The sequence below is a fragment of the Filicampus tigris genome, chromosome 11, assembly GCF_054856515.1.
Source record: "Filicampus tigris isolate MCC_2025a chromosome 11, RoL_Ftig_1.0, whole genome shotgun sequence".
Classification (NCBI taxonomy): domain Eukaryota; kingdom Metazoa; phylum Chordata; class Actinopteri; order Syngnathiformes; family Syngnathidae; genus Filicampus; species Filicampus tigris.
The window spans coordinates 15,927,211-15,949,858 of record NC_141227.1 but is presented as its reverse complement, the minus strand read 5'-3'; the positions used below and the strand labels follow the sequence as shown (position 1 = coordinate 15,949,858).

General features: G+C 40.0%; 1 protein-coding gene across 1 annotated transcript in view; it reads right to left on the bottom strand.

The window, feature by feature from the left end:
- The window catches only part of zcchc24 (zinc finger, CCHC domain containing 24), a 44,657-nt gene that overhangs the window by 17,901 nt on the left and 4,108 nt on the right, over positions 1 to 22,648 (bottom strand). Inside the window, exon 2 of the mRNA XM_086044349.1 lies at positions 21,679 to 21,879. Within this exon, the coding sequence (XP_085900475.1) occupies positions 21,679 to 21,879 (201 nt within the window). The remainder of the gene's footprint in view (positions 1 to 21,678; positions 21,880 to 22,648) is intronic.

The following is a 22,648-nucleotide window of genomic DNA, read 5'->3' as shown; positions in this document are numbered from 1 at the left end:
GGGTAATGGGCGCCTACAGTCTGAATCACTTCTGGGAGTTTCATGTTTTATGGCAAGTAATAATTCACTCAAGTCCCGATTCCATTTGATTTTCAGTCTCTGATTTTCGATTCAATTTTATTTTTTTTAATCGCTACCATGCTTGTTTATGTGCGCTAGTGTGGTGCCGCAGCCATCCACAAAGGCAATACACAATGATGTTTGGCGCAAGCGAATCATTAGATCTACACCTTCAAAATGTGGTATGCATCTGGAATGGAAAAAACTTTGAAGATTAGGAGGAACATAATTTTTTAGCACTCTAAATTAATATATTCTAATAACCTAGGTATGTTATGTCTTTTGTTAGATGTTGCTGTATAGGGCTTGTGAGTGCTAAGATGTCCAAGTTCAAAAACACAACATTTGGTGCGTCTTGACTCGAATTGATTACTCGATTAATCAACTTAATTTGGTGGTTTTTGCATTCCTGCATATTTTATGCAGTTTAAATTTATTTTAAATCGATTTTCGATGAATCGTTACATCCCTAATGGCAAGTCACCAAGTTTGACACCTTTCGCCGCTCACACACTACGGCAAAAACTCCGCTGTTTTGCAGTTTAGCAAGTATACAGTACTTGGTTCCAACTTGATCTCGGTTGGACAAAATCTCCAGAAGAACTTTGTCTTTGAAGGAACCCCGGAAATGGCTTTAATGACCTTAAAATGGCCTCTTCTCCATTTCCATCCGACATGGCATCCTTCTGTGTCTTTTCAGCCATGGGATCATGAGACTTTTTGGTGAGTCTATTCATAATAGACACCTACCAAAATTCATGTTGCTGAGTGAAATCACCTACAGAGGCTACATTTTCATGTTAATTGTCCTCGTATGGACTATCAGTACCTGCATTGACATGCTTCTGACAGCAGAGCATTTCCAGAAAAAAGCAGCGAAGATGCGGTTATCAGCGTCTCAGTCCGAGCCGAGAGCCCAAGCGAGGTCTTGCAGATGGCCACTGCTTCAAGTCTCACAAAAAAATGACCCTGTGACCACCTCAGCTGTGTCCCACTGCACGCAGAGCAAGCTTTTTTTATTGGCTGTTTCCGCTTCTGGACTTAACATCCCCGAGCCAGGGCCAAAACCTCAGCCAGGTGCATTATGGGAGGCTGTTTATCAATCCCGCCATGTAGTACAAGCTCTAAATACAGCCACTGTTTTTCCCGTGCATCTTTTTCACCAGTAAACGCCTCCTTTGCGGGTGCAGCTGTCTCTTTCTACTGCCTGCGAAGAAAAGTGGCTGAGGCTGAAAGTGACGGGGGCAACAGGTGTGCTGTTAAAAGTGATCAATCTGTACTTACTGCAGCACAATGGCTCCTTGTTTATGCAAACAATCGCTTCCTGAATGAGGCTGTCCAATTGAGACCGACAACGTGAGGGCAAAGACAGGCCAGTTGTGTTCAACTATATGTCATTCGTCCAAGGTCCATACTAAATTATGATGAATTGTGATTGAACAAGCCGACAAATATTTCTTATGTATTGTGAGCATTTGTGGGTCAAACGTTTTCAGACTTTTTATCGCTGTTCTTCTGAGGCGATCCAGCTCAAATGCTCAATTATTTGGGCCACTTCCATAGGATGTAAGAGTAAAATCACAAAGTAATCCCATCCATCCATTTTCTATACTGGGTCAGCTCGGACTTAATTTCTGCTGACTTTGAGCAAGAGGTGGGAAACGCCCTTGACTTGTCCCCAGATCCCATCCAAACAATTTAGAGCAGTGTTTCCCAACCAGGGTACGTTACAGGGGGTAAGTGGGTAACATTTTATATTTCATTTCCAACATAATAAGTAAAAATTCTCAGTCACTTCATAAGCCAATCAATATAATTGTTATGTGCGTGGTACAACTTCTTTCCATGGGCAAACTAGTGTTTTTGTTCCTCATTCTTAAAGTTTAAATTCCTGTTCAGGGGGCACTTATTCACGTGAGCTGCAGTTTATGTTTATGTGTGGGTGTGGTAAATGTTAGGGTGTATATATATATAAAGGCATGTTTATTATTTGTTTTGATTTCATATTTTTTAATTTATATTTATTTTCAAGGCAACATATTTAGGTTTATGTTAAATTTGTGTCAAAATTAAATGTTAAAACTAAAGAGATTAAATAAATGATTGTATGATTTTCATATAATAATCAGTTGTGTTGCGTTCCACTTTTAGAGGTCATCATCAACCCATATGAGTGAGGGGGTTCTCATGGTATGGAAAAACTGTTCAGGGTAAACAAGACAAAAAATGTTGGGAACCACTGATTTAGAGTATTCAATGAACCTAACATGCCAGTTTTTCGAATGAATGTGGATGGAAGCCAAATTTCCTGAAGAAAACCCACACAAGCAAGGGAAGACATGCAAACTTCACACAGGAAGGCTGTAATTGAGAGTCAAACCTCAGAATCGTGAGGCAGATGTGCTAACCACTAGACCAGTGTGCTGCCCTCAGAGTAACTCGGAGATCGTTTAAAAAAATAAAATATATAAATCGCCATTTAACTAAAGGAAAATGTTTTACACATCCAAGCGTACAAATAAATTGCTTGCAACACAAATACACTTTTCTCCTCAGAATTTTACCATACAATATGATGTAATGAAAAGCTGCTGTCCACTTTTTTTGTTCGTTCCGATATAGTTGTCGTACGATATAAAGTGCCAATTTAAGATTTTTTTCCCCCATTTTCTTTTAAAACGAAAAACATGATTTTTTTTTTTTAAGTAAGAAAAACCACACACAAATGTGGAGATAGATCATTTTCATTGTTAGCCAAACCTCTGAGGTTCGGGGTTTGAATCTGTCTCCTGCCGTCCTGTATAATTTGCTTGTTCTCTCCAGCTTCCTCCCACAACCAAAACAAATGCATCTTAAGTTTATTGAATACTCTTGTTTTTTTTTTTTTAAAGTTCTCAATGTGAGTCAAAGTGCTTGTTTGTCTATATCTGCCCTATGACCAGTCCAGGATCTACCTCACCTCTTACCATAGTCAGCTGGGATAGGCTCTAGCTCTGCCGTGACCCTAATGAGGACAAACAGTAGAAAATGGATAGATGAATGATTTTTTTATCGAAAAGCGATATGCAGTGTTGACATATAGATTCAGACACTTGCTTTTCATTAGAAAGCAACAGTTTTGACATGTGATACTGCAGTATTTTAAAAGATGATACATCAGCATATACAGTACTGATTTTTTTTCCCCCAACCCTAGTAGGTTCTCTACCACTGGACTAGACAGTAACGCCTGTATTAGGTTATATACAGTCAAAAATACTGAATAAAACCAACATTTTTATAACAGTCAGTCAGATTCAATTACCCATGTGTACAATAATGAGTTCAAACAGTGTATATGTTTGTGACAACATCTTTACGGCGGCCACGTGCAAGCTGACAAAGCGTAATCACTTTTTTCAAACGCTCTCAACTTTTGGAAACAATTATGGGCAGTATTACAACACAAAAGCAAATGTTTTTATCTGCTTTAATCCTGCTTCGCTGGCATCGGGCCCGACACTCCTGGGCTGCTCCCCAGCGTTCCGGAGTGCTCCGATCGCTAGCTGCTAGCATCTGGAAACCATCAGTGTAAACAAAGGAGGAGCGGAGGAGCTTCGGCCCCGCTCTGCCCCTCTCCGCATCCCCCAGGACATCAACACGAGAACACCAAACCAGGCCCAGAACCTACAGAGTGTGTACGGGAGACATGCACGTCCTCATCGCTTGACCGCTATTTGTTTTGGCCGCCGTTCATCAAGAGATAGATTTTCAGATACAGCGGATGAGGTTCAAGTCCTTAGTGTTTGCTCAACTCTTTTGTTTTCTCATTAAGCGTAGCATTTCTGATAAGTTCTCTAATTGCTCCAATGTGGTTCCAGTTCGCTTGTTAGCCATCGGTGCTACAAGAAACTGGATATGGTTTGAACCCAAAACTAGTCTGTAAAACAAATACCCAAGCTTTAACCATGCCTGATTCTTCAGCGATACATGACACTGACACATTTTTTCATACATTTGGCCTTTCAGTAAACATGCATCTTTTAATCATGTGGTTTGCTGTTTTTTTCCCACGCATCTAAAGCCTCCAAGATGTGGTTCATGCCGCTTTTAATCCATCAAAAGTGGAATGCAATGTAGCATTTGTACACACATTCTTTTACATTAAGTGTGGTGAAAATGCACGAGTTCCATGCTGATTTTGTCAAGAAAATGGTACACACGCTAATGCCATAAATAACTAAACTAGGCCAGTTGAAACAGGTAAGAAGACATTCATCAGTTTTGTTGTTAAGTACAATGAAACACTTTAAATAAGAAAGAAACTTCACTATGAGTGAAATAGCTGAGCCTCTCAAGTACGGTACAATCAATAGTGTTAGCGTGAGGAAAAGTTCAAAGCCTGTTGTCAGTGAAATATAATACCTGACGCATTCTTTTACTTAAAGTGTGGTGATAAGACCCAGGCTGCATGCTAATGTCATCAAGAAAGTAGTTGAGGCTTGTAGACGTCTGAAAAAATATCCATAGATAATAAACTACAATAAAATGGTAAATGCTCCCAAGCTTGGAAAATTATCCACAAATAACAAACTACGGTTGTTTAAACATTACAATTCAATGAATGAGTTATAATTTATTAGTGTCATTGTAAAATTAAATAAAATACGTCAATAAAGACCCGGTTATGTTAACAATTATTAGCTTAGTCACTGAAACTGAACAATGCACTACATCATAAAACTAAATAAAATACTTAAAATAGGAAAGCTGTTGTATTGCTAATTAGCCTAACTGCCCTCAACAATCAGTAAGATCTGTCATTGAAAAGTATCCCGATGTGCAATAAATTATGGATGTTTAAATATTGCAACAAGTGACCTAACATTTCTTAATTATAAAATTGAAAAGAAACCTGAAAATAAGAAAGCCACAGTTCTGTTAGCAAATTAGCTTAGCCACTAGACTACAAGTAGTGGTGTTAGTGCTTGGCAAGGTCTTTGAAAAAATATCCATAGAGAACAATAAACTACAGCTGTTAAATCGTTGTAACAAGTCACAAATCTTCCTAACTGTGAAATGTTTGTTATAAAACTGAATAAAACGGTTAAAGTAATGAAGCTGCAATTCCATTAGCTCAGTAACCTAGCCCTTTTGCAATCAACAAACAAGTGTTACCGCTAAGAAAAGTTAAGTCTTTAAAAAAAAGGTATATCCATACATAGCAATAAACTATGTCTGCCTAAACATTACAATGCATCTGGCTACTTATCATTTCAGTAATTCAAATATTGACTGAGATTAGTTAACTAATTAGCCCAACTGCTAGAGTGCAATCAGTTGTGTTCAAAAATTCAGTTACTAGTTTAAATGAATTTGCTTTCTTCAGTGCAGCAGGAGTTTATCAATAGCTTACTGTTGCTGTGCAAACTGAATATTACCCACCAGTCATCCAAATAGAAAGTCTGGTAGCAGCTATAAACTAAGCAATGCTAAGTGAGCTCGCGCCGGTGTTTAGCTCCACAGCCCCACTATAAATGCATACATATAATCTTGTAAAATGTCAATCTAATATTATGTGAATGAATACAAAGTTGTGACAAATGTTGTTTATATTTGGTAACATGAGCAAGTGACTGCAATGTAAAGTAGGACTTCCAATTTTAAGTCTCCACTTCAACCTGTGCGTCAGGGCGCTATTCTTAAAAAAAATGTTTCATAATCTGGAAATTCCTGGTTTTATTTGTATGTGCTGCACACTTCATAACACTTTTAAAAGCAGCTCGCTCACAATAGCGCTCACCAGTTGTTCCCAGGTCTAAATATGCTTGTGTGTAGCTGGGTTTATCCTCTCTTATGCCTATCACAAATAACAGTGAACAAAGGCGGGGGTGAAAAAATGATCACACGAAAGAAGCCACAACAATATTCACATCCAAGCGTTATGTGCAAGCATTAAAAAAAGGATTACAATCACACATGCGAGTCTTAAAGTATCCATCATAATCTGAATAATATGAGGACGACCATGCTTGGCTTGGGTTACAAGTTTTCCCTCTGAGTTCAACCACTGAGGTCAACCGGGGTGGTTATAAATGACTTTATTAACTCACGTTGATACAGCAGTACATGAAAAATAACAATGCAAGTCCATTTCCAGCCACTGAATAGTTAGTTAAGTGTAAAAGTCCACTGAAGCAATGCAAGTGTTCAGTCTCATACATGCAGAAATGTCTAGATTTAATATTTCCCCTACGGATTCCTGTAAAGTCCTGCAACATATCGTATGGGCATATCACGTACAGTATGTTTAGTCTCACCGCTGACATGCTGAGGGATCGCATGGGGGAGAAAAGGTAAATGAAGACAGCTGTACCTAAGTGAAAGCATCCCACAGCTATCAGTCATGCAGATACAGCGTAGAGGTGCTTCGCCAGGGGCTAAAAAGACCTTTAGTGGTTTCAAATGTCATCGAAGCTAACCACAATTGTAGCCCAAAACTATATGTTTTTCCCCATATAATTCAAGCAGACATGATGATGTAATCCTAATACAAACAAACATAACAGGTAGGCTCCAAAAATGCTGCCAAAACTACACTGTTCACCATTTTAAACAGTTTAGATTTTTATTATTATTATTATTCCCACCCTTTTTCAGGTAATGTAAAACACTTGATGTTTAGTTTACTATGACCATATTAGAATATGCGGCACTGTTGACTTAGATTAGACCAAATCTCTTCTCAATCTTCTTTAATTATCACAAATTAAAGTTGCAATTTGTTGCTGTTTTGATAAACTCAAGGTGGAGGTCTCATATTGAATGCAGCTGGGTTCTGTCTCATGATGGAATACTTATTTAGCCTGCAAAGTACAGTCGACCACTGCTGTTCGCGGGGGATAGGGACCGGGCCAGCCCACAAACAGCAAAAATCCACATACAGTATAATTGACGACCATTGAAATGCACTGGGGGAAAACAAACCCAAACAATGTTTCAAAAAACACTGATTAAGATTCAATAAACATTTTCCAATGTCAGTGTACAAAAAACAAAAATATTGAAAAAAAAAATACATTTGTGTGCGCCAAACCGCGATAAGTGGTGGTCAACTGTAATTAGGGAGCATTTGTTTAATTCATTAACTCATTCACTGTCAGACATTTTCAGACCCTCTTTTACTCGAACGTTTGAAAATAATTTAAGAAAATATCAATAAATTCCTGGGATTGAATGGCTAAATTTTTCAATGGCAGTGAATGAGTCATTCCAAATTAGTTTATAGAAAAATACGTGCTAGCTATAGTAGTCGCCTATCGGGTGAAAATTTCGGATGAAAATAAGAAGTACTAAAACCTTGAAAGGATAACTTAATTTAGTCGCCTATCGGGTGAAAATTTCGGATGAAAATAAGAAGTACTAAAACATTGAAAGGATAACTTAATTTGTCTTTCTCTAGAAGTTTTACATGCACATTCAACTGTTTTCTAACAAGGAGCTGGACTGCAAAATCTACAACACGTGTTTATTCAAGAATTGGCCAATTAATGTCCAAGGACGTTCACTTCTATTACTTTCTGTGACTCTTCCAGTATCTCTAATACAACCTACTGGTGAAAGTCAAGGAACATCTTGTCAATTGTAAATTCGTGGATGAACGCATTTTCTGTTCAGATCTTTGTTAGGGAAGAGCAAGTTGAGGAAAAACTGAAACATTGAATAGATGGAGGGTCAAAAGTTTAGAGAAAGTCAATTTAGGTTCACCTATAAAGTTCTTAGAGCATTTCAACTTCATCTTGAAACTTCACCCAAGAGTCTTTTCTGTGAGTAATGTGCTCGCGTGTCCGCATTTGTTTACGAGTGTGCATCTCACTGGAACCCTACGTCACTCACGTCCAAGACAGCTGCAGATGCATATCAGCATGCCAAGCCAATGCTTATTCCCAGATTCCTAGATTTCCACAACCCAGCTTCCCTAATTGGCCACGGATCTCATGTCTCATGTTCTTGGATGTCAGCTGGAATCCTCTCCCTGAGGATCAAACGTGGGTATTTCGCTGCAGGCCCCCCCAAAAAACACTCTTTTGCTTTGGAGCTGATGTTTTCATCAGAATCCTTCCTTTCTCTTTGGACTTCACTCACGGAAAACACCGAAAAGTGATCAGCATGAAATCTGTCCCCAGAAGCTCCGTTCCATCGTCACACCTTCCCCACTACCAAAGTTAACCGTATGCCTACGCTTACCATATTTACCAGGGCTTAAGGGCTAATGCTAAGTGGAGCCGTGGGTGTGAAACCCCCCCCTCAATTCTGGCCTGCACTGGCCTTGGACTTAACAACCGTCCCGCAAGGCCCAGCAAGCTGTGCAGCTGCATTCCAGCGTTAGGTTACCAGCAAAGTGAATGACAAGAGCAGGTTGAGTGGCAGGCCGGTTTACAGAGGTGCACATCATATACTAGTGCACGATACATATTTCATATAGGTCCATAGACAGCTTCTGTGAAAGTGGTATTACACTCAGCATCATTAAATGGTTCACACCCTTTAAGTCGTAACTACTTTACAGCAAAAGCATGCATTGCACTTTAAATATGGTGTAAATGTGGTACATGAGATGCATGTCAATCATTCAAACGGGAAAATAATTGCAGAGGGCAGCCAGTGGAGTAACAACAAGGTTATCTGCATTCAAACCAGTGGGTCAAGAGCTAATGTATGTACAGCATGTAACGAGAGGTTTCAAAATTAATCCGCAACTAATCGATTATCAAATTAATTGACAACTAATTTAATAATCGAGTAATCGTTTAGAGCGATTGTTAAACTTAAAATGGTCCGTATCCTCTAATTTCAGATTGTCAACAGTAATTATTCTGTTTTCTGAAGTCCTTCATGAAAGAAGACTGATTAACTTTTGTGTTTATTAAAAATAATACATTTGCCTACATCTGCTATTACTTAGGAAAAGCGCAGCAGTAACTGAATTACTTTCAAAAAGGTTAATGAGTACGCCAATCCCTCTCGTGATATTGTTGTTTGTTAATCACTAAACAAGGCAAAATAAACAACAATAATTGGTTGTTAAAAATTAATAGGGAAAAAATGCCTTTGTAATACACTTTAATGCAAAATAAAATGTTGAATCAATGGAATAATCGACAGAATAATCAATTCTACAAATATTTGATTGTGATTTGATCGTTAATTATGTAATGTTTAATAGTTGTATTATTTATTATTGGATACATCATACATCCACGTTCTTACTGGTCTGTGTTGACACTTATGCAATTCCTTACTACATCACTACACGTGTTTTTTTTTTAATGACTCAGTGAATGTAACCACAGTGGTATTAAATATCTGACACTTGCAATGTACAACAAATCTGAAGAAGGCGTAAAGCGAGAGTGTAAATCCAAAGTCAGTGTCAATGCTTCTTTTAACAATCCGTATTGAGGATGACCTGATAAGCATTTTCCAGGAAAGAAAACAAAGTAAGAGAAAACAAAACATGCCAAATTAATCCTTTGAAGTTTCTTGATCAAGGATTTTGGCAGTAGGTTGAGATTTTGCTTGACATGCTGGCGTCATTCATAGCATGTTGAAGTTTTATATGGCATTTCTGGTGTATTTTCCCCGAAAAGTCGTATTTCAAAATGAATAACCTCAGGGGCGTTGTTTGGAAGTTGCGCTGTACAAGTAAATGGAGTGAGGTTCCCAAGGCTGATGCATCAAATACATCAGCAAACATAATGGTATATTCTTCGGGTGTTTTTACTCACACTAAGCGGTTTGGACATGCTTGTTTGACGTTACGATGCAGTGACTTTGTTATATTACAGTTATGTTGTGTATTTAAATATGAACTCAACTGACTCTTCTTTCCATACACCATTGAGGAATCTAGTTTGTATGCTCACCCCCCACTTTGTCTGACTTTCCTCGACCTTTACTAGGTCTTATCGGCAATTTGAAGATGGCTGTATTATGAAAGCGCTGTTCCTGATAAGCCTTTACGGGACTTGTCTCCATTCACTTCTGGTAACCTGTCTGAGTGAGTGCGAGGGTAGAGATAGGCACGGTGCATTCAGAGCCTCCGACTCTGACTGCAAGGAAGATCAGGGGTCGCCCTGTAAAAACATTCCCATGCTGCAGCACCGCCCACCATCCACCACCCCGAGTCCTCAACCCTGCCAGGAACTTCCTGGCACACAGCAGGGCAAAGAGATACAGATGAAAAACTTTTTTAAATGAGATTCTGAGCATGGATCCCCCCAAATCTGGTTTCATTCAACACATCAAAATATCAAGCTATATGAAAGGGAAGAAGACTTAATGTTCACATCCTTATGCTTCGACCGCCCTTCTGTATCCAATCGAAACCGTGTTACAAGTCCACACAATGTCAAGTGGTGAAGCTTGTCCCCCTTGGGGATCAGCAAAGAACATGAAGCCCTATCGGCTTTTTTTGTTCTGAGATTGACTCGTTTGAAGGTTTGAACCTGTCTACACCTTATTATATAATCAGCAGGTTCTCTTCTCCGTGTATGATTAATGGGACTTTTCATTCTCTCAGCACATTTCTTCCCGCTGTTATTCTAATCTCCTTGAACCGAGTCCGTGCAAATAAATAAAACTCCGAGCACATCACGTCCACTTGCGCGTTGTAAGAGCTGATTTTGGGCTCACCTCGAATGCGCGCGCACAACACCCCTGTGGCTTCACATGCTGACCACAACTGTTCTCTAAGCTATGGTTAACACAGCCCTGATTCCTCAAGGAGGCCGGCGTTCCTGGGTAGGATGCCAGAAAAGTACTTCAAGACACTTAAGGAGGGAGAAAAAAAACGAGTTACAAAATCAAACCCGCAGAAGAGGCCCCTATAGTTTGTATGTTGACATATGGATGAAAAGACTCTATAGGGCGGCCATGTGGTTTGTTGTTGTAATTATATATTTTTTTCCCAGAGATCCAAGGCTCTCTCTCCAAACATGTACAAGCCTGACGCACCTCTGAGATCCCTGCTGAGGCAACAATACAGGCCTGCCTTCCTGACCTCTGCGTCTAGCAGATCCTGCAGAGGCACAATGCTCGCCTTAATTACCAGCCTCCATTCCCGGCAACTATGGCTTAGCCCAATGGTGCCCATTCAGAACCACAGTCTCTCCCTAAGGTGCTCATTCAGGCCCCGACACAAAGCCAGCAGTGTCACTCCCTGATCCCTTGACACCACATCCAGAATCGTGTGCCAGCGCTCGCAGCTTCACAGTGTCTCTGTATGTCCGCATTCTTCGTCATTCAAACTCCTATCGCCGACGAACGTTTGTGGTTCACACGTGAAAGAATCAGCGGCTACTTTTACGTGGACACATTTATTCGCATTAAAAGCCTGGTCGGAATAAAAATGCGATATGTACACACCCTATTCGGAATATTCTGACCCGATCAAGCCCATTCCGTTAAAGATTTTATTCCGAACGAGAGGGGTGGTTTATGTTGATTGATAATCCGATCGACGCGCATGAATACACTTATTCCGAAATTTCGGAACAAACCGTCTTTACCGCGCATGTCTGTGACGTCAGTATACACGTTTCTGTTATTCCCGGAAGCTAGTAGGAGCACAGCGAGCGAAAGACATGCCGGGCGCAAGACTGAACCGTTCGGTTTCTCATTAAGGAAGTGTTAACTTGACGTAACAGCGCACACGGGAAAAATATGTGAAATAACACTAACGTTTAAAGTAGTAATGGACGGAGCAATGTTTGTTGACACGGAAGTCGCTACGGTTTCTTCTACTACTACTATTTCCGGTATATTTGGTCAATCTGCACGTCAAAATAATTTGTTTCGATCGAAAGTGTGATGCGTGAACACGCAGGTCCTAATGGCATCAACATTTTTAGAGTCCATGAAAACAGTGCATCCCATTATAATTTTAATCCGAACTCTGATTAAAGAAATTTTGTCCATGTAAACGTAGCCACTGAACTCAATTTAACATACCATAGACCAGATAAGAATGAGATCTAGTGTGATAATAATCCACGCATTAAGTATGTGGAACTTGTGACACTTTTCAACCATCCATCATCAATTATTAAGAGGCAAGTTATAGTGTAGGAAACCGATGCAATGGATAACCCAAGCCCGAGAATGCTTTCATCAAACCTTGCAACCACTCGATATATACAACTAAATCAAGTGTGATCTAGTGTCAGGTCAGAATACATTCAGACGCAACCCAGACAAAAATATGTATGACCATCAATTGAATTTGACTTTAAATAGACAAGGGTTTACCAGAAGTGTCATCATATTATTTGAGAATCAACAAACGCCTCAGCCAACTTACAAGAATCCTGTCATCTGACAGATAAATCAGGGAGTAAGATCAGATTCTGTGTCCCCGATATACACTTGGAGATATACGGTGCCTACAGTACATCCTAATGCCAGTCTTTGAGGTCATCCATCATTTTTCTTTATAGCACTTGTCCTCATTCAGGTCATCATTAGGTTGCGCAGTAGCCCATCCCAGATGACGAGAGGTGGGGTACACCCTGAACTATCTCACTGACTCATATTATGCACAAACAACCATTGACACTCACGTTCACATCAATGGACAATTGCGAGTGTTGAATTAACATAGCATGCATGTCTTTGGAAAGTGGTACAAAGTCGTAGTATGCGGGAAAACCCATGCAAGCCCAGGGAGAACACGGTGAGTTAGACGTTCTAACATAACCCACAGTGCTACATGTTTGAGACCGTGTAAACGTGCCTTTTCTTGAAATGACTTTCTTCTGGTTTCTATTCAAAATAGCCTCACAGACTTAAAAGTTATAGTCGCATCTGCTGCTTTATTTATTTATTTATTAATTTTTTGTGTGTTTTTAATTGTGGACATGGACTTGGCATCCCAGCCAAGCCACTGTCCTGCCAAGCAATGTGAGGAATTGCACATGTCTTTCAAAAATCTCCTCAGAATGTAGTTACCAAACAAAGTAATGAGACAAATTAGGTAGCGCATGACAAGATGACCCAATCACGGAAGTTGTGTTTTCCATCTTTTTGTCTTTATTTCTGCATGGGGTACAATAGTGGCCAAGAGCGTAAGAACTTTTGGGACAAATCGAATTGAATTAGGTAGAAAGTTTTCAGAGTTCCTCCTCTGTCAATATAATTACGTAAAAGTAGCCTCTTCCAAGGAGAACTTTTCTTCGGAGGCCAGCGGAAAAAATGTGTCACAGAACCTCAAGTCATTCAAAACAAAATGTTCTGGACACTTACTTGTCCCCTTCTGCCTACTGGCCATGGCGAATGTCTGCGGTTTATTTTTGTTATATCAAAAACACACAAAAGAAACGATCAAACCTCTTTGGAACTGCTGTCCTAACAGGATATCACGCTGTAGTGAATATCTGACCTGCGACCCTCCGTCCTCAGTGTCAGGCGAGCCATCCTGGCGACCCAGTTCCTGCAGCCTCGGTATGGCCGAGGACCCCAGTGACACTGTAGCTGTGTTATGCACACAAGCCACAGTGGGGTTACTGTGCAGTTAATCACTCGACGTGTTGCCGGGCAGCAGGAGGCAAGTCATATTCAACACACGAGGGGAAATACTGTATTATTAAAGAGTGACTGTTAGAAATTATAATCTATTGAGGGTGAGCATTCGTATCACTCACTGCTGTGACGACTAATTTACGTTGAAAGATTGATGATCAACTGTCTGAAGAGATTGTTTATTTGCTTCAGTTGAGCGGAGACTGCATTTTATTGCTGGCTTGGCAGCATGATTGGAAGAACGCAGAAAGTATGTATGGAGCTAAACCCTAATTTAGGACCATTTAAACTAAATATCCCTAGTCAGAATTGTACATAAATTATAGCATTTTAGGCTATGGTTGAATGTATGTAATATATGGCAAAGTTTTTAAAACAATCGCCGTTCACATAAACCTGTAAAAGCGTCAAATAAAAACTTTAATTTGCACGCTGAGCCAGTGCGGATGTCACTTTCTAATGAAACACTATACACGTGCGCACAAGCTGTTTTTCACCATTTTTGTTTCAGCTGTGATGTACTTGCACATGCTCAAACTGACCCTGCAAGATGTCTGTTTTCACAAACCTCCCATTTTCAGCGTTAACACCGTTGTGTTCGAAAATGTCAACGTTCAGCGCTGTTTTCAAATGCTTGCATTTTCAGGTATGAAAACGCCATTTTCACAAAAACAAAAGGCCATCACAATATCCATTTTTCTGGAATTACTGTAGAACGGGGGTGTCAAACTCATTTTTGTCAAAGGCCACGTTGTATATTTTTTTGTTTCCTTCTGTTATGACTGTGAAGCCAAATTACTGTATGATCTCTTAATATTACATATACACAACAAATTGATAACTAGTTTTGAAATCAGAGGCCGACCCAAACCCTTCAAATATTATTACATTTATTTTAAAAGGGGGATTGGTAAACGTGACGGCGATTTGCAATTTTGGTATTTTAACAAGAAACATGAAGTTGAAGCACGTAATTTGCTTTCACGGGCCACATAAAACGAAGTGGCGCGCGGATCTGGCCCCCGGCCCTTGTGTTAAACGCCGGTGCTGAAGACTCTTAGCTTTACCTCAAACTCCAGAGGATATATTAAGTTTAAGCAAAAATGTATACAGTTGTTCCCATGTGAGGAATTTGAACATTCCCTTGCCCCCTCCTTGTTGCATTGCTAACGCTAGTGCTAGTGCTAGTTTACACACCTATGACCCATGTGGTGTCTCGCGGAGGTGAGGCTGAGTGTCACGGTTATCAAAACAGGAAGTGGTGCGATTGTTGTCTCAGCAAAAATTGAGCGGAAGAATGGGATTTCTGCACAGAACACGAACCAGCTGGCAGGAAACCACACTTTTTTTTTTTTTTCGTATCATTCTTCAAGCTTTGATTTCCTATCATGGGAAGTGTCCTCACACTGCTTTCCTTGGCTCGCTGTCTCCAAAATTGTCTCAGGCCTTCAAACTGTAGCCACCCTTTTTGTGTTTGTGTGTGAATCAATTGCGCACCATGCCATGACAGGGAAACATCCAAACGGCCTGCCACGGCACATAACAGCAGCCATGCAGAACTGGCCCAGGGGCCTGGAGAGATCATGGGTGGAAAATGCGAGGCACTCTCTCATGACAGCCGTGTTGAAAGATTGTTTATCGACAGGGCTCACAAAAGCGAAGGAGTGCAGGAATAAAAGACAAGGCGAGAGAAAACAGCTGGTGAACGAGAATGTAAATAATTACCCGCTCGATGGGTGACGGGAGTTGATTAAATAATGATTGCACAAGCCAATCAACAAATGGAGGCTCCGCGATCGCCCTCCTTCTTAGCCTGGTGGGACACCGCTATTGTCTCTAGCGTTAAGACCACATAATTGGAACTTTTAACAAAGCAGTACCGGAATACTTTTGAAAGAGTTGATGGAGAGGTATTTGATGAATTTATATCAGGTTCCTAACAAGAGAATAGGTGGTGCTGATTAGAAAACAGAGGGGCCTTTGACGTGTATCACCTGCAAATGGATGACAACTGAGTCATTTTGGCTATCTCTGAGGATCTGCAATACAAACACAAAAAAATAAATTACGAAGCCCCCAAATTTCCCAGAAAACGCTGGAAAATACCCCAAAATCAATTATCTGGCCTAGCACCTGGGGGGTCCAATCATATTTCAGGGTGGGCCAGTGCCCCCGCGGATCCCCCTCTAGCTCCGCCAGTGATCTCATGATCATTTTAAAAGAGTTATGCCTTCGTGATTTACACACTGGACTCGCTAGACACTGAAACAAATTCTGAAACATTGCCCATTCTACCCAAATTCTGTGAATAACCCAAACCAAATTAAATCTCGTATTCTCAATTGCAATGTTGTTTTCACAAAAACAACAACATAGCAAGGCAAAAGAATGCAAAGTCAAAATAGAACACATTGGCATATAAGTATAGGTTTTTTTTAAACAAGTTATACTTCCCTAGTCTTCAACCTATTTTCGTATACACCAACAAGCAGATTACACCTTATGTTTGAAAACGGTCCAAATTGCAAGCTATGATCACATACAAATGTTTGTGTTTCTCCAGTTTGTAGTCAGAAGGTTTGTTGTGTTTTGTTTCTGAGAAAAGCAAGGTAAAAAAAAATTATGAATGCAACATGATTCTGATTGTCAAAGCTGAAAATTGTGTGTTGCCACAAGAACACAGAGGCAATGCAACCTGGTTAAAAGGGAAAATGTGCAATGTAAACAGAGCGACTGTTTTACAAATGATTCCATTATTCCATCTTTACCCCACAGCATAGTAAAAACAAAACAAAAAAGAAAGTGTTGCAAAAGAGTTGCGAAATTATCCCAGCAGTGTGGCCAACCTATTTAAAGTCAAATACAAACACAGCGAGCCTTAAAACCAAATGTGTTCTGTCAGAATTTAAAAAACAGTAGGCTGCCATGATGGGTTGCCATTAGCTTTATTACAGGCGTTGAAGTAAAAACACATTTGGGCAAGTCACAAATGAGTCAAAAGTGTGATCTTCCTCTGGTGTGAACAACTCGCCTTAGGTCAACATTTTGACACTGTTATAAGGAGATAATGGCCGCCATTTGCCACAAGACACTAAGTGCTGCTGAAATGATCGCCACTTTAGGTGTGAGGCCCATTCAAGTATGGCATATGGTCTTGATCAGGATACAGTAGTGTCAGCATTTGACCCGAAAATGAATGAATTCATTCATTCAACAGATTGTCACCCAAAACAAGTGCTACATACCGAATATCCATCCGGGCATATTCCAACATCTTAAAAATAATTACATTCCCCCGGCACTATAACCAATCAGACAAAAGGAGCATTATCGTGGAGCCATAAAGAATGTTCTGTGTTGTTGTCTTTCTGATTGCTACTCTGTGATGCTTTTATCCAGGCTTTTCTGTAATGTCCTGCTCATCTTTTTTTATTATTCAATAAATAGTACAAACAAACCATGTTGTGTTCACGTGTACAAAGGCACACTAAATCTGTCACTGCAGCAGGGCAAAAAAGATGCACGTTTTTTTTTTTTAAGCAGGGCATACCAAAACGTCTTGAATTAGATCTGATTATCTAATTTGCAACAAGCGTCATGTTCTCACCCTTTAAGCAAACGTGGTGGTCATTTGGTTCTCTTTCTTCATTTTGAACCAGCGGCCACCAACATGGCGCCGGTAGGTATCAGGTAGCCCCCAAAGACCACATTAGTAACCTGCAGGCCTGTTCTAAAAACATCACACCAGTCATGGCACATTGTGATTTTCTAGGAATGGTTTCAAAGTGATGATTTTATTGTCTCAACATTTACAGAAATGAATTAAAATAATGTGACATTGATATTTATTCTTGTTAAAATTTTATTGTTCATAATGGGTGTGAGAAATACTTAACATTGATAAGTTTCTTCACATAGATTAATATAATTAATTATTAATAATAGCTTAGTATTGAATTGTGACTAAAAAAACAAAGTGTGTTTTACCATTCAGGTCAGCTTTTCTTACTTTACTCTGTCTTTAAATTGCTAGCCTGAAGAAGCTAGCCTCACTCAGCTAGAACTTGCTTATCATAGTGCCACATGGTTCCTCAATAAAACACTCATGAATCTATTACTCATCTCATCTCTTCTTAATAAAAGAGAAGCCCACTAAAAGGGAAATCCGTATGGAAAAAAGGGATCTCATTCCTAGGACTATAAATTCGCTAATAAAATTTGGGAAATTAGCATGATCTCTGGTAACACACCATTCGGAGTGTAGAAAATTAGGCATTAGAATTTTCAAATTATTTAAAAAATCTCTCAGACCCAATTTTGACGATATCGTTCTTGTCAAATGAAACTGGTTTGAATATTAAAAAAAAAAGGACTATTATTATGACATCTTAACACTGAACTGAACATCCCTCGATGCTGCTGATCTGGATAGGAGCTAGGAGTTAAATGGGCTCAACAGTTAATGTTTACATGGCTGTGTGTGCCCGATAGTGTCTCTAAAGTGAAGCGATATATATATATATGTGTGTGTGTGTGTATATATATATATATATATAGAGAGAGAGAGAGAGAGAGAGAGAGAGAGAGAGAGAGAGAGAGCGATACTGTATATAGATATAAATATACTGTATATAGATGTAGATATAATGTATATAGATGTAGATATAATGTATATAGATATATATATAGATGGATAAATCGAGAGCGAGAGAGAGAGAGAGAGATAATACCGTCAACTAATTTTCCATGAGTTCATCACTAAATTCAAGAATATGTCATTCCGTGCATCGTTTTCATCAACCATATCCGAGGTGAGGCCAACTGTCGGAGGGCTTATTAGTCCCCTGAGTTGAAGCAAATCATGAGTGCAAGTGGAAGACATCTTGGAAGCGAGCCAAGGCGTGGCAGTGGCGGTGAGGGGCATTCTGCTCATGACTGGGGGAGCGACCTCATTTTCCGAATAAAAGCCAGTTTACATAACACCTCTGTCCCCGTGACGAATGGTAGCGGCCGGCTGCCAAGCCTGTGGTTTTCTCTATCAAGAACCATTGTCTCCACTCCTCCATTAGTGGTTCCAATGTTAACATGTTATTACCCAAAAAATGGTCTTACAATTTCAGTAACACATAAATATTTTGGTGGCCTCAGCGATTTAATCGCCTTGCGTTCAGAGCCAAACAGCAGACGAGATATCCAAACTCCAATGCAAGTATGATCGAATAAAATCAGGATCCAAAAAAGGTGTTTTGTGAGAAGAATGCCCGTATTCAGTCAGCAGCAACTGGGCAGTTAGCACATTTGCATGGAATGAAACCCAAATGACAACAAGTTGGATGTACTGTCCCAAAACATTAAATATGGAACAAATGAAAATCCAAGTGTTGCGTAACGGGTGGGCCGGACACCGCCGCCATCATTGCAAAATGTGTGTCAGACGCATTATTGAGGTCGAGAGACAGCGCCACTAGTGACCGGCAGGTAATAGTATAAGTGATATAGCAAAATTGGAAGGTAAAGTCGCGGACAGGAGGCCCAGGAGAGTGTTAAAGAATCAGGATGTTGATGAAGTGTGTAGGTGTGGACGCCGTTTGGAGACTTTGCGGCATTTTGAATTACTGCTGGCAGTTTAACAACAGCTGAAACAGAAACCAGAAGGAGTCTTGATTTTGAGTTTGACCCTGGAATGCTGACATCTTTGGCAAGATTGAGTCCAAGGTTTTTTTTTGCAGACATTGTCGAGGCTTATTTAAAACAACATTTCAATGTATCATTTTAAGAGGACACACTGTAAAGCAGACATCATGTGGTTTTCAGAACTGGCTTGATAGAGATATGGAAAAGATAACAAACGTGCTCGATTATGTATTACTTTGTGAACACTTGCTCCAATGATGAGCCTTACAGTCATTTGACTAATGCTCACGTCTCAGCAGTACTTCTGCGAAAATGGAGGCGAATGTAACTCGTTGCATGATATACTCCTGGCCAAATCCCCATTAGAGTGGTCAATAGATGATCTAATTCCCACACATTGGACTTTGACTTTGTGCACAAGATATTTCATCAGTGCACGGGTCTTTTAAGGACCTCCTGAGATCAGCCATCATATGTCATAAAGCCAGTCAAGGCATTTTAATCTCACATCTGCTCCTCGTTACTCTTCCATGCAAAAGAAACACAGCACTGGGGTTCGCCATTGCACCTCACCCAGGCAATGGGAGAGGAATCAGAATAGAGAGAAAATGAAGAGACCAGGAGTCTGACGAAAAACACGTTAGTGTAATATATTTTATACTAAGGTCCAGTGAAATCGGATCATTATTAGACTCCATTCCTCACCGTGGAGTTTGCCTTTACAGGTCACCATAGGACACCAAAAGTGAACACCTGCAACATCTGCAAACCTCATCTTGAAATGCCTCGAGAAAGTTACTGCATTTGATGATACTTTCTCTTGTCGCTCTAGAAGGGAGGACATGTATCGTATCTCCAAAAACAACAAATATCACTTGACAAAATGTTGTGATACTGTACATTCTTTTCATTGGACACACATTTCTCTGACATAGACAAGCTTCCATTTTTTTGGTAGATGCATTTTCATACTTTTGAACTAGTATAGTAAAGTCAATGCACTATCGGTAAACTCAAACCAATAACTTCCATCGACTTTTTATTTACTCCGGAATGCCTCCTCACACATCAAGTGTGAAATTACACAACCAAATAAATATTTTGAGAGCTAACTACGTATTAATGAAGTTGTGTCTTTGAAAAAGCAGTTACGATTTTTTTTGTGTCTGAAATCGCCTTGAGAGAGGTTCAATGATAAAGCTTTGTAACATAGAGAAGATTACTTATAGCGGAAGTCAACCCAAACATTTTTTTCCAGCAGGCCCACTAGTTGAAATCGGGCATTCTGATGAATATTGCGTTTGTGGAATAAGTGTTAATCCACTCGTTTTTAGCCATCTCTGGGGGCGGCCATTTTATCTTCTGTCGCCTGAAAATGACATCACAACTGCTCACAAGGACCAATCACGGCTCAGATTCAGAAAACAGGTCAGCCGTGATTGGTTGTTGTGAGCAGTTGTGATGTCATTTTCAGTCGACAGAAGACAAAATGGCCGCCCCCAGAGATGGCTAAAAACGAGTGGATTAACACTTATTCCACAAACTTGCATAAAACATATCCTTGAAAAAAATATGTTTGCGTTGACTTCCGCTTTAAGCATGCATTTCATTTACAGAAATGTCCTTAGGACACCCAAGAACTGTTTTCAACGGTGGAGGAGACCGCATGATTTCTTCTTTAATAGTAATGCCATTATTGTTACTTGGAGGGACACAGGTGGGGAAGATGATTTTCTTTCTTTTCGTGAGGATACCGAGTTACATCACAATCTGAAACAAATCTGTTTTCTGATTTAGAGATTTGCCAATCGAAAGCTCATGATTGCAAACGTTCATTTTGATAAGCTTTGATGGATGAGTCGCGATGAGAAGTAGTCTTTGGGGTCATGACAAAAAACCGGGGCCAAAGAAAGATGCATTATACAAGAATGAATCAGAGATGAGCATGAAGAATGGAGCAGATACATAAAATCCATTTGGCTAAATCAGAGAGGACAGCTGTTCATGTTTGGAGCAATTAAATGAATCCGTGCAGCGATACACAACTTAACCCTTGAACGAGCCTGACTTGTTTATTGCGGCGGTTATGACGGATGATTCCTAGCGGCCGGTTGAACGCATCGCAGTCAAGAGGAAGGCGAGCGCACAAATATACACACACATTTGCACACATGACTTCCGAAGACAGAGGCCAGCCTGTTTTACAAGTAGGTCAGAGCAGAGATAGAGAGAGGCAGCATGAGGGAGAGAGCCAGAGAGAGGCTGCGGCCAGGTCCGCTTTTCATATGAAACAAATTAAAAGACGCGTATCAACAGAGGATAATTAAAGCAAAACACCACCTAAGTCATTTTACGGGAACAATAACATGTACCGACCGTGTACTGCTGATCTTTCTGTTAGACGGTTATGTAATGAAGGAGGCTTACCTGAGGGCAGTCTTTGATGTAATGACCCTTGTTGAAGCACAGGTGGCACAAATAATTGGGCGGCGGTCTCTTGTTGGGCTTCCTTGGCTCTGATGACAGGGAAAGATCTGAGAAGTGATCCGTCAGCGAGTTGAGTCCATCCACGATGTTGTTCAGGGAGCCATAGGGAGAGACATTCTTATACACGTTGTTGTTTAAGGCCTGTGGAATAGAAAACAAGTATGACGTAAGACCCTGCTGCAGAAAGTACCAAGTAGTGTTTCAAACGCAACTGGTCCGACATGACCTCTTGTCAGGGTGTTTCACACCTGAGGTTCATCATCTTAGATTTAAATCAGTTCATAAGTTTGTAAACCATTTCTAGTCTGCACTTAGGCTGCTTTACGTTTTAATTAAACTGTAGTTAAACAGGTGAGAAGGTTGGCTTATCAAAATATCAATCTCATGTGCAAAACTGTGCATTAGCTTTAAGTTTACAAAGCCATCAACTGATTCGGACCAGCTGTAAAAATAAATAAATAAAAACAACAGAGAAGACACAAGGATCTTTTTGTGTTCACAAGTTCATTTGACTTTGTGGTTACCTGGAGGCCTTTCGTTCACATTGCGCAGGTTAAGTAAACGGTTTCACTGACCTGAAGTCAACGAAACTGAGACCACCGCCTGAGGTCATCTCAGTTCTGTTCACTTGAGAGCTAAGTTCTTCTGAAATGTTCACATAAGCACAGAAAATGTTGAATAATCAATTTGACTTTGTTTGGCAAGCTAAAAGGGGCCCAAGTGTGGAAAGCCACCAAAGTCGTGAAAATGAAGGAGAGAGAGTCTTAATATGACCCTAAACTTCAATGGTGCCTGACCAATACCACGTCATAAAAACAATGCATTTATCTTTTGTACGTATAAAAATTCTGTGTTTAATAAGCAATTTCCTTTGCATGTGTTCTCTCCAATTTCTGCTGGACAAAAACAA